Source organism: Furipterus horrens, unplaced genomic scaffold, assembly GCF_987537825.1.
Source record: "Furipterus horrens unplaced genomic scaffold, mFurHor1.1.pri manual_scaffold_13, whole genome shotgun sequence".
Classification (NCBI taxonomy): Eukaryota; Metazoa; Chordata; class Mammalia; order Chiroptera; family Furipteridae; genus Furipterus; species Furipterus horrens.
This window is the reverse complement of record NW_028327183.1, coordinates 18,862,042-18,881,667: the sequence shown is the minus strand read 5'-3', so window position 1 is coordinate 18,881,667 and position 19,626 is coordinate 18,862,042. Positions and strand designations below refer to the sequence as shown.

The following is a 19,626-nucleotide window of genomic DNA, read 5'->3' as shown; positions in this document are numbered from 1 at the left end:
CATGAAAATAAACAATATACCAAGGAGAAATAAAAGTCATGAAATATATAAAGCAAAAATTGATATAAGTACAAATAGAAATGGAAAAGTAAGATTTTGATAAAATTCTACCAGAAACAGTTATATAAATCACTAGTAAGGCTATAAAAGATTTAAATAATACAATCAATATGCTTGATCTAATATAAACATACAGACAGATAGATGGTTAGTCTGTTATACTCAATAACTAGAGAATCTTTATTCATTTTTAAGGTCATATAAAATGTTTATAAAAACCAGACATAGCTATGTTCCCCAAAACACAAATTTGAAGACTAAGGGTCATATAAACCATGTATTCCAAATTCATTAGAGTTAAATTAAAAGTTATCTATTAAAATTCTATAAAAAAAGAAAATATTAACAATTAACATATCTATATATAACAAATATTAAAGAGATAATCACAGTAGATATTGCTATTTATATTTGTAAATAGTATTATAAATAAATAAAAAGTATTACAAATAAAAATGTGTGCTATGCAGCTAAAGTGTTGCATAAAGAGAATATTTATAAACTTTAAATGTACTACTAAACTAAGATTTAAAATATAAAAGTTAAACATTCAAATCAAGGTGCTTAAAAGAGAACAAAATAATTGTAAAGAAAGTCAACAGAAAAAGTGGTAAAACTAAGAACAGAAATTAGTCTGTAAACATTTTATATCATAAGAAAATAACGAATAATTTTATTCAAATACATTTGCAAACTTAGAATAAAAATTTTCTAGAAAAATTTAAATCTGAATAATCATTATAGAAAAAATCATTATATAAAATTTCCTTACCACTTCCTATATACTTCCCACCCTCAATAAACAGACCAACATCCTGTGATTAAATTTACAGCAGAAAAACCATATCATCTGACTAGATATGGAGAATTGTTTCAGCACATGTTCATGATAACAAAGTAGGAATAGATGAGAATTCCTTAATGTGATGTATTTATCAAAAATCTGCAGGAGATCAGGAGATATAATAAAAGTGAAACATTTGAAGTTTATATTATAAAAGTGAAACATCTGAAGCTTATTCATTAAGATCAGGGATAAGACAGAGATGCCCACTCCAACTTACCCTACTATTTAATATTACATTGAAGATCCTATCCAATGCAATGAGTCAAGAATAAGAAGTAAAGTACAGACTGGGAAGGAAGCCTGCAGGTGAGAGTTTACCAAGATTTAGAACATATGAAGAGATGTGCAGCAAGACTGAAGGCTGATACAGATAGATGGATTATACAAAAATCAATAGCTTTCCTGTAAATGATTAATATATAATTAGAAAATGCAATGAAAATAAGGTATTATTTATGAGAAATAACTCTGAAGAGATGACCAAGGATGTATAAGACTTTTTAAAGGGTATTAAAAATCCTAGGAGATATTCAGACTAATTATAGCTGTACAGCTCTACTGTTCATTTTCTAGTTGTGTAAATTTGGACTACTTTATTCACCAACCTTGTGAGTAATTTTCCTTTATCAGTAAAATAGGGATAATAATAAAACACACCCAATCAAGTTGTTGAGGATTACATAAAACAATACACAAAAAAGACTCAGAATAGAGGATGATACATACTAGGTGTTTAACTATTACTATTATCATTAAATTACACCACTTGAGAAGTGAGGTAATAACACTGGGTTAGAGAAATGGAATACTACAAAAAGCTTAGAAACATATCTAGGTGCAAATTAGATCTGGATATAATAAGAAAGCACTATAAATCAATGGAAAATGAAAGGACTATTAGATATTGTAACTGGTGATAGGACAACTGGCTTTCTTTATGAAAAAAATAGACTTCACTCACATTATATATAAAAATAAACTTAACTGGATTAAAGACTTGAAAGAGTCTAAAATGATCTAAATAGAAGAGCAGAAATACATTTCTTAAACCACAAATAAAAAACACACATGAGAGTAAAAGCTTCATAAAGTTGACATAAAAATTTAAAGTATCTTAAAAAAATACAAAACTCCATGATAAGCAAAGGGTTAGTATCCACAATGTATAAAGAACATCTACAAATAGATCACTGATAACTGATAATTGACAGAAAAGGATATCCAGATGAAAAAATTCTCCAACCTCAACAGTAACAAGGGAAGTACAAATTAAATTCTATTTCATTTTCAGAGTAGCAAAAACTAAGTCTGACCATACTGAGTTTTAGCCTACTAGAGAAACAGTATTCCCTCACTTATCGCGGGTATTACATTCTATAGCCCCACGCGATAGGTGAAAATCCGCGAAGTAGGAACCTTACATTTATTTTAGTATTTATATATATTTTAAGGCTTTATAAACCTTCCCACACATTTATAAACCGTTCCCAGTCCCTTATTAACCTTTTCCACTCCCTTAACCTTTTCCACACTTTTATAAACATTACTTATGTTCTTAAACATATTCTACACTCTTAAACCTACGTAACTTTAATAACATACGTATACAGTACCACAAAATCCCACGATATAGTGAAAAATCCGCGATAAATAATTAAATATAATATTTTAAAAATCCTGCGATACAGTGAGGCTGCGATAAGTGAACTGTGATATAGGAGGGACTATTGCATAGATATCTCAAACACTCCTGGAAGGGCACATTGGTATAATCACTTTGCAGAGTTATTTGGCAATAACAAATGAAGTTGAAAATACACCTATCTTAAGATCCAACAATTCTACTGCTAGATATATAACTTATATGTGTGTGTATACATATATATATATATATATATATATATGTATACACACACACACTCAAAAGTATATGGTATCTTGCATATGTACACAGAGACATATATTTTGTTTACTACAGCACTGTTATAATAACCCAACTGTCAACTGATAGGCAAAAAAATAAACATACTACTGGTAAGTGAGTATATACAACAGCTAAAATGAATTAAATAGATCTATATGTATTAACAGGTGCAAGAATCTAAATAATATGATAGAAATTATATCAGCTGTGTACTCAAATAATAATATAACCGTTGGAAACATAATCTTGAGTCTGAAAAATAAGATGCAAGATGTTACATGCAGTGATACAACTTATATACATTTTGAAGCCACAAAATGGCACTATCTAGTATTTATGAATGCATATATATCTGTAATGAGATATAAAAAACATGGTTTGTATATACATCAAATTCATAATAAGGTGGCCTCTGGGGAAAGTAGAAAATGGGACTGGCAAGGAGAATATATAAAACTTCAACTTTAATTTTTTTTTTTTCAAAATAAAGGATCTGAGGTAAATGAGAGAAAGGTTACCATGAATTAGATTTGAGTGTCAAGTGTATCTCTTGAACTTTTCAGTATTAAACATATTGTAAATAAACACTGACTTCTAGAATCAAATGTTTTGGTAGTGAAACAGGAAAGGACTGACCGCAGTCCAGAAAATCTGAGTCACAGCAGAAGAGCTGCCGTTCTCTGAGTGTGTTACCTTGGGCAGCTCTCAGCCAATAGAACCTCAGTAGTCTGATAAGAGTGGCCTGAGGGTGTGGCAAAGGGGAGACTGGGTGGAGGGGGGACAAAAGGAAAAATTGAGACAACTGTAAAAGCAAAAACAATAAAATATATTTTTCAAAAAATAAAGGCTACTATCAGAAAAAAAGAATTTTAAGTGGACACTGCAAAGTATCAAGGCATAAGTCATATTCGATGTAAGAGTTTAACTATGAGCTAAAACCCAAAGGTTATATTGTAAGTGTATGTTTATAAACAAAGCTACTAGTTTGCAAACCATCAGCAACAACAATGACAAAAAGAATATAAAGAGGTAAAACAACTGCTTCTGGTCTCTGATTCAGGCCCATTTCTTTCATTTTCCCATATATATATGTTTTTTCTTACCTGTTTCCTTTGATCGAAGTAATGGTTCATTCTGAGGACAGAGCTAATCTACCCACTGGAGGCCGAGAAACCGCTCATTCTACCCTCTCTTCACACACATTATGGGGTGTAATATCTTAAAATAACAGCAGCTATCAAAAAGCCTTGGAGAATTATTGCTTGTCCATTAGAAATCTCCGTAGCACTAATACCTCAATACAGTAAAGGAAGAACTAAGTTCGGATCTACGGTGTGAGCTTCAGGTATGTAGGGATAGTATAGTGTATGAGGTGTAGCTATGGATTTCAACAAACCAGCTGCTACCAAAACAAACAAACAAACAAACATCTCCAGAATGCCTACAATTTCACTATCTCTTAAAATGGACATGGTCCAGCACCAAAAGCACCAAAAATCTCACTGGGTTTGTCTATTTATTTTGTTAGAATAGGTCATAACTTTTTATGTTTAAACTTCTTTTAATAACTATAGTAGTGGAGAATTTTTACACACATTTACGTATGAGAATTGATTTTTCTGTCACACTATTACAAAGGACAAAAAAGGTGGGAAAGTAAATTTTGCCATTATTTCAGATATATAACTGAAGGAGTTACGGTTGGTTGAAAATGACATCATGGAGATTATTTGCATATATACATTTTAACACATCTCTGAATAAAAAGAAGAATATCTGGCCTTTTATCTATTTTGAAAATGTCCTTAACTTCTTGCCCTTTCAGCAAAACCTGCTCTTCTAGATGTCTATCTTTATGAACATAAAACCCTAACCCTTTCATCATGTCTAAGTCCATTTTAATAATCAATGATCAGGCAAAGTTAGGCAGTACAGTAGCACCATGGAAAAGCACACGGTCTGAAATCAGCCTACCAGGAGTCAGAACCAGGCTCTGACACTTGGCAGGTTATGGCAATTTACTTAGCCTGTCTGCACCTCTGTTTCCATCTTGTTAAAATGGGCATTATTATAGTATTTCTCTCACAGAGTCATAGTAAAGGAAATACTGCATATAAGTTGCAAATAAAACTAAATACACATTGGTCATAATTAATGTCATTCATTGTACTTTCATCACCGACCCTGCTGCCAGGTTTTGGGAATTTAAAGCAGAGGCCCTTGTCATTTGCAGGAGACAGGCACATAAACAGGTAAATGTAGAAAGAGGGTCCCCATTTAAATGAAGAAATAACCCAGTGGCTTAGGGTCTGAAGGCGATGTAAAAGCCACACCACTGTGTGTGGCTTTGGCAAGTGACCAAGAGAATAAAAATTTAAAAAGAACCACACTTGAATGAGGCATCAAAGTTCCTGTTTCCTGGATCCTGAAAACGAAAGATCTAACTACAGTGGCCTCTCCCGCAGATCACTGAGGCAGAAGGCTGCTGTGAAGATGTTATAGTGCCAGCTGAATCCCAAGCTATTACTGACATTTGTATACAAGTTCTCAAGTTAACACTAGGCGAGGCTGAATTACAGCCAAGACTAAAAGGAACAGGATCCCGGATGCTTTCGGCCAGGTGCTGAGCAACGCTTTCTCTACCTAGCAAGAGGCACCCATACACATAAGGCATCTATCTTCCAGCCCAGTGCTGAGGTCCCAGTGCCTGGGGGAAACAGCCATATTCTCACCCTCATTTCTGCTGCCACCCAGAGAGAGGACATCTATCTTCCTGAAGGAGCACTGTTATTACAAGCCCACAAAGTCTTGCCAAAAGGGCCTTTTGTGCACTGTTCTCACATTCTGATATTTTTTACCCTTCTAAACCAAAGGTGATTCGCTCTATTGTTTTGAGTCCTTCAGCTTAATCCAAGTAAGTCTGCATTTGGAAGCCTTTAGGGAGGTTAGTATTTCAGGCATTCCAAAGCAAAGGAGACCTTACTGCTGCAGGTCACAAACGCTCTTCTAGTAATCAATTTTGGTTTTTTTGTATTCTCAGGATAAGTGAAACTTTAGTGGAACAGAAAAGAATATAATCTTCACTGTTTCTTCACAGATATTATACTAAGAGGTTTCAGTTTCTTAAAAAATCATTTTTTGCATAGCATTTGTTTGAGAAATTTAAAATTGCTTTTAGTGTTATTTATCTTCCTGGCATCACAGTGAAGGTGGGCTTCCAGCTTCCCTTCTCCTGGCCCCTCCAGCTGTTAACAAACAGATGTTTCTTGCTAAGGGAGAATCCAGTCACAGTGCTTGCTGTGCCATGCGTGCCGTGCACACGACTGAGCACGACAGACGACATACGGCTGACAGCGGGTGCCGCATCTGGGGAGGGAGGGCTGACATTCACTGGCAGCCAAAGGAAGAGAGAAAGTGACCCCTCCTGTCAGGACATCCACTGGAATTCCAGACCATGACGTAATAACAGAAGACGTGAACAATGTGCCCTTGACCCTACCTATTTTTCAGTGAGCTAGAAATTAAGTGCAATAAATATTTGACCACCATTTACCTGGGTTCTGAGCCATTGGCTTAGTTAGGGAACAAACAACTATTTATTAAAACTATTTCCTAATGCTTAGTAATTTCTGTATGAATGAATTTGCAGTTTTAGTACTATATATTAAGTAGAAATTTAATTAAATATTTTTCTATTTCTTTCCACTGTAGTTAATTTCTAAGTTAGCATAATTCGATTTCTATAACATTAACATATATAGTATTTACTAGGAAACCCATCAAAAATCCCAGTCAAAATATGAAAAGTTTAATTTTCACCTATGAGAATAACAGTTGAAATGACTTTGATGCTAAAAGGAAAATCAACTCAATAGACACCAGTTTTCCAAGAGAGCATTGAGTGAAAAGCACATTCTACAGCAGATCACTTATAGCACACCTTTGGCTCCTTGGAACTGGAGCTTGCTGATTTAAAATGATATTAAAGAATCAAATGATGGAATCATGAAACCTTTGTGGAAAAGAAAAAGTCTCATTTTAACAACTAGTTGTGTCATTTAATATATAAACTATATTAATTAAAAAAGATAGATCCTTGATGTGCTTTTTGCTCTTGAAATGTAGCAAATATTGTCATAAAAAGTGAAATCTGGAGATATCTGAGAAAGAAGGGGAGGTCGTGAGAAAGGGAATAGTTACAGTATTTGTATCTAAGCGCTCTTGTGGTTTCTGCCCCTTTCCTTCCTCTGTAAGACTGTAGGACCCCTCAGTGCTCACCCCTCATCATCCTGAACTGGTCAGCTGACGCTTTTGCTCCCTCCCCCACTGTAAACTCTGCACATACAAAACTGGGCTGGAAGCAACACCTCCTAAGCAATCCACCAAACCCATCAACTCCCAAGCTTTCCACCAAACACATCAATTAATTAGATAAAGACTTGCAAAGGCATCTTTTCTGTAGGATTTTTCTTTAACTGTTATTCTTTATACAAGGTCTGAACCTCATGTTAAAAAGAGCGGTGACTGTATAGGAAGTGGCTGCCTTTATAAGGAGTAAGGACAAATGAGGACAAAAATAGATAATGATGATAGTAAATGGTCACTAATTGTGACCAATGACTCTGAGTAGCTGTCAACAGATCAGCAGAAAACTACAATTCTATTCATTCTGATAGTGACTTTTATAAAATTAATAATTCTGATTTTTCAGAAATATCTGACAAATTCTGAAACCAAATGTTAGCATTCATTCAAATGTCAATTTGTGGGTAGAAAGGCTATGCTATTTTAAATTGTATATCTAAATTTAGAAAAGGTTTTCCAAAATCAAGAATACTTCAGTTACTGGATTAGAAATTCCAAAATTCTGCAAAAAAGAATATATTATATCTGTTCAAAAGACATTTAAAAGGTGTTTTCTTCAGATATGGGGCTGGGCTTAGGTACAGCTCAGGAGACCTCTGAAGCATCTTCCTGAACTGAGATTACAGTAAATATATTTGCTTTTTTACCAAACTCCATGCATACTGTGTTTCTTAGCCAACACAATGAGTATAACAAGGAAGAACTGAGGATGAGAGTGACATAGTTTAATGCAGCTAAACCATGTAAATTTCTGCTGCTGGCGATCATTTTCAAAGGCATGTTGCAAAGACAGGGTCACTGCCTACAAGAGTTAGGCAAAACTGTACTTTAATCACATGACAGTTCCGCAATCTACTCACCATGCGTGCCTTAAATAATCCAGGGATCAAGGACTGGTTAGATAGGCTGAGCATCCTGGAGGACTCCTTTAAGACATAGATATTGCCAAAATCAACTTGAGTGGGATGTATGTAGATAACTGGACCTTCACCAAAGCTCCTTATGTGACACACCTGTGTTCCCAGAGAGAGCAAGAACACAGAAATAACTGGAAACAGCTGGCCTTTAAAATAGATTGAAACAGAAGCTTCTAGCCACCTCTTTAATAAAAAGAAGAGATATGAAAGGATGTTTAGTAGAACTGACATCCCTTCCACCTGGTACCGTGTGGTCGGTAGGACAAAGGAATGGCCATGCTGGTCAGACCTCTGGATCCAGTCTGAAATTCCTCCAGGGTGATCTGCTTCCCTGGGTCGGCCCCAAACTGTGCACCAAGGGGAAACCACAGGAATGGCTTCTCTACGCCACCCAGCACACCGCCTCAAGAGCACTTCGCATGGGGCTAAGGACTGGCGCTTAAGAAATGGAAGTGGCCAGATTGAGCCCCATTCTGTTGCTGCTCTAGTGGCACACAGGGCTGTCTACTGCACCCAGGTGTGCAGGCTGCAACCCACCTTGCCCTGCTCCCCTCGCCCTGTGCCCTCAGCCAGGAAAGGGGCCTTTTTCTTTCACAAAGTGCTGGGGGCTCAGCAAATAACCCTCTCACGAGCTGCATGGGTGTGGGGCGGGCCCAGCGCAGGCAGGCAGGGGACCTGGATCAGTGGTGCCTTGTGATGCTGCTTTGTAAGTCAGACAGCTGATCTACAGCATCTTACATAGAAGAGATAGAGGCAAAATCCTAGCTTATTCTATTAGCTAAGCAATCAGATTCTCTTCAAACAAATGTACACTGGTATCACCCAGCGCCCAAGTAAACCAAAGGTCTAGGGATTCACGGCCTGTTGGGCAACTTCCTTTAAGGTTCGAGATTCATCCTTTGACTCATCTCAAGCATTAGTGAGCTTTCCATGTCTCCCTCTTCCCACACTTGGAGAGGGGCTACTTCTCTTAACAGCTAAGGCAGGATAATTTGGGCAATGAGTCCAGTCAATACACAGGAAGAGATTTGGCGAGCTATGAGTGAAACTGATCTCAGAAGCCCTTCGCAGCAAGTTGGTGATGCCCAAACCAAGGTTCACACCAGGAGCAGCTGAGCAGGTTGTTAAATACACAGGCGTGCTCTCTCCTCTGAGACTTGGACTCACTGGGTCTGGAAAATGGTCAGCATACCTCAGTGTGTGAAAAAGTCCTCATAGGAGTTTAAGAACAAGTGCTATAAAACACCACTACTTTCAGAGTTATCTGCAAATAGATTCCTGAAGTAACATATTGCTAGATTTTTACCATTACGGACTGAAAATGTAGAACCCTAGAACTCCAGCCACCTGGAGGATATGCAATATGACATGTGCCTTAAAAGCTGAGGCTTGGCAGTTTGGTAAAAAGTACAGCAATTTTAACTGCAATCCTGAAAATTGGCTCTCACCACAGGGGGGTCCTGGCTCCCGAAGACTGAGATGTAAACTGTGGACATGTGTTCCCCAGTGACCTGGGTCTCCAAGGCCAGAGGTATGTGGATGGTGCTTTGGGGAGCGATGATTCCACAGGGGCTGGGACTAGAGAGCAATACGGCGGGCGAGTCCTCACGTACCTGGCGGAAGAGAGAAGCCAGAGGTTAGCAGGCCCCCAGCAGGGATAAGATCAAGAGCATATTAGAATATTTTGAAACAAGTGTTGTCCTGTGCCCACAGAGGTTCTTTAGAAATGTCTCATCGTTCAAGCAGGTGTGTAGGGATGAATACCCCAATTCTGCCAAAAGGAAGTGTGGTTAAGCAGGAGGTGCATAAGGCCCCAAATCCGAAGTGTACAGCCAAGCAAGATGCAGAAATGATCCACAATGTGACTTAGTTCAAGACAGTAGCTGCCCATGGCCCTTCCTTTGCCTGGCTCTCCGTGCCTCCGTGTTTTACCTCCAACCACCTCTCCCTTTGCGTTCCATCAGTAGTGGCCATCGGTATTTCCCAAACACTTGACACTGCTTCCTACCTCCATCCTCTGCCTGTGCTTCCCCTCCCTGGAATGCCCGCTCCCTGCCTGCACACTCATCCTGGATACCCCAGGTATCCCCAGTGCTCTAGGGTCACAGTGCTTCCTCTATCCCCAAGGAGCATCCTGCCATCCTTTTCCTCAGCATGCACTATCTACGGGTCCGTGGGCACCATGGGCTGGAAACTTACTAGGGCACAAGCTGGGCTTCTTCTCAATACATGTCCACGTTCTGGCCCAAAACATATGCTCATTACATGCTTTTTAAATGGGGGAATAGGTAGGCAAATGAATAAATGAATGCTGTTCAGTGTCTACCAGTGAACATTACCCAGAACCCTGTTCTGCAGCCTATTACTAGCTTTCATGCAATGACAACAACTACAAATAAAACTTTAAAAAATTTCATGGCCAGATAAGTTCAGGGAATTCTGGGAAACACTCTTCAGAACCTCAGCTCCCAAAGATAAGGACAAGGCATGCATGCTTCCCCCATCTGGAGCACCCCACGGTCTTTCCCTGCCTGTTGGGGTTTAACGTGGCCTAATCTAACTCCACGTCCCTCTGCAACAGTGCACTGTCCTGCCTTATCAGAGCTTGAGGCAAAAGGAAAATCAGTAATACTGATTGTATCTTTATCTAAAGTTTTGATATCTTGTTCATCATGGGATTTTTTCATTGATTTTGATTTCTTAAAATGTAGCATGAAAATGTTATTTATCTTGATCACTGAGTTTTGTGGGCTCTCCCTTAAATTTGGTCCTTCAGGCAAGTGCCTCACCCTTTCCCAGCCCAGCTGTGCAGAAATAGCTTCCCCATCACCCCAGATGCGGGCTCTGCTCTGAGCTCTTGAGATGAGCGTGCACTGTGCAGGGATAGCCTGTCGTGTTGTTAAGCATCTGACAGTTAGAAAAGTTGTCTCCTTTCACCCTTGGTTTCTAGTTTTGTCTCAGAGAAGCCCACAGAATAACTGTAATTCTTTCTTTAACATAACAGCCTTTTGACTAATGAAGGACAGCTATTTTGGCCTGGTTAAGTCTTGTCTGTTCCAGCTTAAATACTACATTTGCTCCTCAAATGACTTGGATTTTCAGATGACATAGTGTGCCATTCTGGTTACTCTGAACACGATTCATTTATTTTTTCCAAGTTTCTCTTATAAAAATGCAACGTCAAGATCTGAAGACAAAATTCTGACACTGCATTGACCAGTAGCCCTCTCCTTTCTCTGGCTGAACACTGTGTTCCTATGACGTAGACTAACCCTGCCTTGGTCCTATGGACCCCATATTGGCCTCTTAACTTATATTGAACTTGTAGCCAAATAAACGTTGTTTGGATGAATTTTTATCAGAGTACTATACTTATAGAACTGAATTTAAACCCAAATGCATTCTTGGTAAACTGCATCTCATAGGAAACTTCCATTACTCCAGGCTGTACAGATCTTTTAAAATCTTTAGTCCATATGTGTATGACTGCCTACTCTCCCACCTAGCTAGGTGTAGTGGCATGCGGACAGAGCTATTTCATAAAACATTAAGAAGCAAGTTCTCCTTTTTAATTCCTGTATCATCTCTAGCCTTCTGGTCCAACAAGTTCATTTATAAGTATTGCATTACTATATGTTAGTGAAGCTGTTCAATTCACAGCCATAGACATAAATGAAAACTCCCAGGTCTGCCTCATTTCCCATGCATGATTAATTCAAAGGAAATTATTTGCAGGTTGGCTTAATAGACCTTTTCTTTCTTTATCAAAGGCAATTTTCCTGGGAAATTAGCAACTGTTTATACCTGCAGCTGCTCACTCATGCAGGTGGCAATCCAGCTGTGGCTCTATAACCCAACCCCCAGATTATCTCAGGGTTAAAAGTCAGAATTACATAAGGTCATGTGTTCAGGAATATGGCTCTTAAGAAGGATTCCTCTTTCTTATTGAGGGACTCCAACTGAAGAAAAGTCTACACTAAAAAAGGCTAAAGTAACTCACCTGAGGCAGGACCTCATAGCACCCTGGGAGGTCATCATGATTGACAAGCTGGATGGTTTTCTCATATGGGTACTTCAGGAAGCAGCGCCCGAAGTCCACCTCTGTACTAACCAGGCGAAGGGTAGGCACAACACACCTGCTCAAAGGAAGGAGCCCATTGAAGAATTTAGAAGAATAGAAAGCTTGTTTACATGTGGAAATGCAGAGTCCCAGGTTAAACACATTTGTTACTGTCGCACGGTATTTTTCTCTAATAAGTCCATGAATCATTTTCAAATCTTCTCTCCCCCTTAGCCCCCAGACACCATTTTTTAACTTAAAAAAGGGCTAGAAGAAGGACTCAAACAGCTATCTTCTGTGGGTAATGACTAACATTTCCAGTGTTTTTCATTTGGCAAGGGGTCGGCCCCACAGTACAAGTTACTTAGGGTAGTGGATCTGTTTCCATGACAAACTGGGGCAAGGCCACCAGCATGGGGTCCTAACTAGCTGTGACACTTGGGAACAGAGTTCCTTGAGGTCTAGTAACATTTCACACCATCTAAATAATGATAATAATTCTAATTCCTATGCAGAGCAGCTGTCCTGCTTGGATCAGTAGGCTCAGGCAGCTGCTCGACCAGAAGGGAACTGGCACTGTGACAAGAGGAGGTGAGGTGGGAGAGAGGGAGGGAGAGTTGTGTGCTGAAGAGGAAGAACCGAAGCCCTGCGTGTGCAGTTGGTCTATCATTAGGTGACTCTCAGTGTCTACCCTGCCCTGCTGCACCGTCACAATATAATGCAATGGTGGGGAGCACTGGCATTGGAGTCAGACTGAGCCAGGTTCAAAACTGACCTTCCTAAGTACAACTTTGAACAAGTTGTTTTCCCTCCTAGAGACCCATTTTGCTTATAAGTAAAATGAAGGTAATTCTAGGGTTTGGCATTTGCATCATTAACTCTTCTTAGGGTATTGGGGGAAATGCAGGAGACCATGCGAATGAATGAAGGCACGGTGCCATGGGAGGGCTCAGTAAGAGGAGGTTACTGTATGGTGGGGGCATGGCAAGCCATTGCTGCTGGCTCTCTGGGATAGTCACGCAGGGCGCAAGTTCTAAAAGCAATTCTTCTGTTGAGGGTCTTTGAGCAGTTCCTACAGATCACACTGAAGTAATGATATGAAAGAGGGTCTTGTTAATCCCAAGCCTGGGATTTTGCATGGAATAGGTGTTCATGTTTAGCTAAAATGGAGGTTGTAGGTTGACCCAATGACTTTCCTAAAGCTAATCCTTCACTACCTGAAACAATGAGGCTGAGAGGGATTATATACTTGACTTGGGTCACAGAGTATATGTGGTAAGAAACTCATGGCCTCTTAAGACCTTTTTTACAAAAAATCAGGATAGCTGCAGGGAAAAGAGGCTATGAAGTATTAGAATAAATCCACATAGAAAAATGCAAGCTCAGACAAAAAGGCAAACTTGGGTATAGAGAGAACCAGATGAAAGAGTGTGTATTTTTTTGAGAAAAAAAAAAAATGTTAGGTCTTTGGAAGGAATACTAAGTAGATTATGACAAAACTTTGACCTTCAAGTTCTTTTAGTGCTGCTATCTGACTTCATTCAAGCCCAAGGCCCATGCAGTGGTTACAATGGCCCCACCAACTAGCATGTCTACACCTTCTGTAAAGTGCATGTTCCTAAGATTCATTACAGACCCAAATTCTAGGAATTGATATATTACCAGAAATTCTCTCTATTTCCTTTAACTGGCATATATACATTATAAAGTCCTAGATCTGGAGACTTGTTTGTTTTGGCAAGAGTGTGGCCTGTGATTAGGATCACTGTCATCATGAGTAGATGACACACTATCCTTGGTAAGACCATAACTTGATCAAGTAGACACAGTCAACAAAAAAAGCCAGGATCTTAACCTCACCTCAGAGCCCACTGCTATCTGCTAAAAAAAAAAAAAAAAAGTGAGTGATGGTTCTGAGAAGTTCGTATTGTTAGAGATGGCCTCATTGAGGGCTCACTTGCAGCCTGGAACAGGACTAGGACTGTCTTGCTAAATGGATCTTCCACTGCAGCATTGTGAGCACCACCCTTTCTGCTGCATAACTCTGGCATACTGTATTTAAAGATAAAAATAAAAACAGCAACTGTTCACATCTTTCTGCTAAAACCTTTTTAGTTATATACCTTTCAAAGTCAGAAAGTCAAAAATAGAGAGCACTATTATTCTTTATACTGCAAAATACACACATCCCTTCTCTTATCTCCACCAAAGGTGTGTTTGCTGTTTTAAAGCTTTGTTCTTTGAATCAGGTTCAGTCTCCCTTCCTGGGAAAGCAGAACAAGAGGTGGCTCAGGGGAGACTGGGAAGAGAGAAGCATGTGACTGTGATACCTTGCTGTAATTAGGAGCGCCAGCACTTCTTCCCCAATGCCCTCCACGTCCACCACCAGGGCCAGCTCATATTTCTGCACAGTGTTGGAGCATAAGGTCACCTGGAAAGAAAAAGGTGAAAAGCTGCTCTTCTAAGAGTCCAGCTCTGCCTCTGCAGAGAGGAGAAAGGAGCCAGGGGGACGACCATACTGATGAGTGAGGCTTCTGAGTGCTTTATTATGGGACATGGCATTTTACATTTTTAGTTGAACAAGTTACATGTCAGGGTCAGGGCATACTGAGTTATTTCAAAGGCCAGGTTAGAAGCCCAACGGCTTTAGTACAATAGGTTTGCTCATTTCTGAGGAGATTGTCATCAAAGAGGCAGTATGCCTACATAAGGGAGAAAATGGCCCTGAAGGATGAGCAATATCAAACAAACATTAATTATTGTAATTTAAATCATTCCTTACACCCCTGGGCTATATAAATTATGAAAATTCAATACACCAGCAAAACATTACAGCTAAATTTCTCTAATAGCAAAATAAATAACATAACCATGTCAGTTGCAGAGAATGGCATAAGAAATCAACTAGTCTCTCTCTCTCTTTTTTTTAACCAAAATCTTGTCCCCTGCCCCCATATTTAGTATTAGAGCAGAAAATAGGATGCTCTAAAGAAAGGTCTACCCAAGGACAATATCTGGCCAGTATATTTCACCCTATGTTTTTATTTACTGTTGTGAAACATTACGTTTAGGTTTTTGAAGCCTTGTTATAATTTTTAATTGCTTTACAATGACTTGTACTGGAGGAGATACTTGAAAGTCTAGAAAACAGCTTCTGGCACAGGTTAAGGCTTTTCTAGCTATAAATTATGTATCAGGTACTAATTAAATTTTTTTTGGTTGCAAAGGGAATTACTGGATGCAAATTTGAGTCCACATAGATGTGGTTGGAGTACAGATCATGAGGGAAAATTGAAGCTTGGAGAAAGCTTTTCTAAATACAACAGAAAAAATAAAGTGAAGATGGGGTCTTTGATTTGGAAAGAAACCATGTCAGATTTGGAGAGAAGCAGCTGCCCCAGCGTGTAAATTCCTAGGGTGACTCCAACCCTTGTTTATGTCTCTGAGCTGTGGTGAGAAGGCTGAAGAACAAGTGGTTCTCGCAGACGGCTGCTAGATAGATCTATGTCTTTTCAAATCTTCCTGTACTATGTGGAAGAGGCAAAAAATAAATAAAAAGGAAAGGTAGCTAACACGCAGGCAGAGCACTAATAAATAAATAAATAAATAAATAAATAAATGAATGAATGAATAAATAAATAAATAAATAAATCCAATGTAGCAGCACTTCTCCCTGGAAATTCACAGTTAGCAACTGCTATGATTTTTTTAATGGTTGTGTACCCCACAAATTCCTATGTTGAATCCTAGCCCCCAATGGGATGGTGATAGGAGGTGAGGTCACTGGGAGGTGATTACATCATGAGGGTGCAGCCATCACAAAGAATATTAGTGACGTTATAAAGTAGGGTCAACAGAGCTCCCTAGCTTCTTCTGCCATGAGGGAATATAAGGACAAGTCAGTCGTCTGCAAGCTGGAAGAATACCTTCACCTGAACCTAACCATGCTGGCCCACTGATCTCAGCTTCCTGCCTCCAGATTGTAAGGAATAAATTTCTGTTGTTTATAAGCCACCCAGTTTCTGGTATAAGAGCAGCCAAAATAAACCGAGACAGAACCCTGAGAAGTGATAACGATATATGATATCAAACTTCATTGGACCTGTGGAGAAGCCCTTGAAAGAGCTAAAAACTTCCAGAAAAGATTTAGGATGAGTGGATTCATGGTGCGATATTATGAAGGCTTTAAAACAATTTTAAGGGCTAAAACCATAGCTGAATTAAATCTTCACAGATAATGACTACAGAGAAAATTAACAACCTTAGTTATTGTCTTATCTTTTTCTCTTGCCCAGAAGAGATAAAATCATTTCACTTTAGCAGCCTTCAATATTGCTAGATCTAACTGTTTGGAGAAGATAAAGTGAGGGAAGACAGTAAAACCTTTCTCAGTTAGCCATGAAATTATTCTGCTGGTGGCACTGCAAAGCCATATGCAAAGCATCATGCTGTGGATCTAGATATTAAGTGCTGTGAGGAACATCACGTCTACCTTTGCGGAGCCCAGAGTCGGATTAAAAATCTGAATAAACTGGATGTACTCTGTGGCATAAATGAGGACATTTATTGGTATAAACAATTTGAGTCTAAAGGAAAGGAGGATCCAGTGAGTCCTTAAATCAGTTTATATCTGTACTGATGGGTGTACTGTCCGTGTAGAGCAGTGGTTTCACTAGAAATCACTACAATCCACTGTTCTGGTGAAGGCAACACATTGGGATTGATGGAAATCCATTGGAGAGCTATCAGCTCTTTTGCCCAATATATTTATAACTGATTCCTTTCACCACAGTGATTTATTTCCTTATAGGCCGACCTTCCCAGGTGAATTGGAGGCACTCCTTCCCACTGATACTGGGCACAGAGAGCAAACCCTAGATGTGGTCCCAACAGCTATTTGAGAGTTCAGCTGCTTGGCCGTGGGTGCTGGAAGGCTGTGCACTTTACCCTGATAGCAGCAAATCCTTGGGAGCGAATGGTGCCACAGTTGGGGGTGATGGTGAATTCTTTTGGTTTCGTTATGGGTATTTCATCCTTGTTCCAACAGGGTCTTTTGTTGTCTGAATATTGCTCACAAGTTGAAATGTTTTCAAGGCTAACGCCATCTCCAGGAATACGCAGTTTGAAGGTCATGGGGACCAAAGAGGTATTATTTAGGGAACATATCAAGGTATGAGGAAATCCTGAAAAACAAAATATGAGGTGAGAAATAAAAACTCCACAGTCGCCTCCCTTTAACTTCAGCCTCCCCTAGCACTGCTAAATGTCTTAAATGGATCATCTATGCAATTCTCTAGCTCTTTCTGATATTGTTTTCAATTGTAAATCAAGAAATGCATTTCATTCATTTATTCACTCACTCAGTCATTCATTGAACACCTATTATTCATTTACTACACAGCAACAACAGACATAAAATCATCATTCATGTCCCTCCCAAGAGGCAGCCTCTATTATCAGTTTGCTGAGTAGTCTTCTAGAAGTGTATTTTGTATTTAATTTTTGCATAGAAATACAAAATTTTCCCCCAAATAGAATACTGTTTGTTCTTTTTATTTGCCTACGTGTGAAAGGACAAGCCTGTGCGGTTTGCTCGCTGTATGACCCAGAGCCTACCAAGGCCTTATATAACTCACTCTGGACCTGTCTGAGGCTCACGCCCTCAGGGTCAATGACATAAAACTGAGTAACAGCCTCTGCCAAGAGAGACTTTGTGATCTGTTTCTGAGTCAGCCAGAGACTAACACACTGGCTTTTCCCTCCCTTAGATAAAGCTGCTTTTTCGTGTGATATCTAGTCCTCCTACATTCAGTTCAGGGAGATTCATGTTGCTTTCCCAAGAGATATGGGTCCTCCTTGCCTGGTAAGCAATAAACTGAGCTCGGATTTTGGATTCCCTAGGTGGCCATTGTATCTGCCACCACTTTCAGAACAAGAATTATCTATAACCAGAGGAGAACAAATATGCATATTTCTACTGGACACAAACACTACTCTTTCTACTTTGAACTCTACTGCAATATTATACAACTAGTCTCAGTAATTACTGCAGTACTGCAGAGGGTATTTTGAACTGATCTACTTCTCTCCCCAAGTCTGAGCCTTTGTCTACACAATAGGACTACAGAAGAAGCATGTTCATGTCTCCTTTGTGATCCCATGCCTGCCAGTATACTTGGAAGAAAGCTTAAATGGAAGAAGAATTATCTGACTAAATGCGCTTGAAAGATTATTCTTGGAAATTGCAGAGGAACTCCTAGGAAGTCAGATCCACAATCATGCAATTGCTACATTTGACTTTCCCAACACTGACTCTTGAAACTATAGACTCCTTACCCTGATTTTACCTGACCATTTATAGGATAAACACTCTTCTAATGTAGGGTGTACATATTACGGCGGTGGATCCTATAAAGACTCAGATGGGTTCTTCCAAACCATTGCTCAGACTACTTCCCTGAAGCAATTAGTTCTTTTTCTGAGAATAAAGCCAATTATAACTTCCTAACTAGAACAATTTCTTGTCCTATTACCTGTAAAATTGCTTGTTGAGAAGCCTGAGAGAAAGGGATACTATTGAAGACTAAAGGCTCATTAATATGAATGTTATTCCTAGGTGTCAGGTAGCACCAATCCTAATACCATTCTATCTATAGTTTCATCTGAATGCAAGTACTTTACAGTACAGACCTCTATTCTCCCTTCCTTAGCATCTATAAGGTGAGAAATAAAACATTTCTTGGAAAAATTAACAACATGCTTGGCCAGAATGCCTCAAAGGTATACAAAGGCACCTTCATCCCTCTCCCAGTACTTAAATTTAATTTAAAAGACAATATTCTCAAGAGATTTTATTCTCATTTAATATGCATATTTTCACCTGACCTAGAAAGCCCCTAAGAAGACTTAAAGAAACCAGGAGCAAAAGATCATAAGGCTGCAAAGAAAAAGTTTCTATTCTGACAAAAGATGGCACATTATTTAGAACACGATTGTTCTTCTGAAGATTGGACCTGCGCCAAGGACAGTGTTAAATTGTATCAGCAATACCCTGGACCAAAAATTAAATTATAATTCAGAGACTTTGGGGGACACATGGGATATTTTAGACAATGGATTCTGAATTTTTCTGGTAAAACAAAAATCTCCACAAAACAAAGGGAAATGTGTTGGCAGGTCACTGTGCAAACAGGTGGTACTTTTGTAGTTGTCTACAGAAATAAATCAGAAAATGGGAGATCAACAGACACATCTGCACAAGCCAGTTTGGATATTAAAAATTCAGTCTCAGACTTAGAAAAACAAACATTTCCTAAAATCAGGATCCTCTGTCCACTTCAACGGTCTTTGGCATGCCAACGGTGATGTGCCCCGAAGTTTGAGCTGGCCTTTGACAAAAATCATAGGTCCCATCATAGAAGAGAGAGGATATCTCTGAGCAAGAGTTGATGGG

At 39.0% G+C, this 19,626-nt stretch overlaps 1 protein-coding gene across 1 annotated transcript in view; it reads right to left on the bottom strand.

Moving 5' to 3' along the window:
• The window catches only part of HYDIN (HYDIN axonemal central pair apparatus protein), a 280,489-nt gene that overhangs the window by 161,457 nt on the left and 99,406 nt on the right, over positions 1-19,626 (bottom strand). The window contains exons 13-17 of the mRNA XM_090260317.1: positions 17,121-17,356; positions 14,504-14,604; positions 12,114-12,249; positions 9,562-9,726; positions 8,057-8,209 (exon numbers count right to left, since the gene is read on the bottom strand). Coding sequence (XP_090116443.1) covers positions 8,057-8,209; positions 9,562-9,726; positions 12,114-12,249; positions 14,504-14,604; positions 17,121-17,356 — 791 coding nt within the window. The remainder of the gene's footprint in view (positions 1-8,056; positions 8,210-9,561; positions 9,727-12,113; positions 12,250-14,503; positions 14,605-17,120; positions 17,357-19,626) is intronic.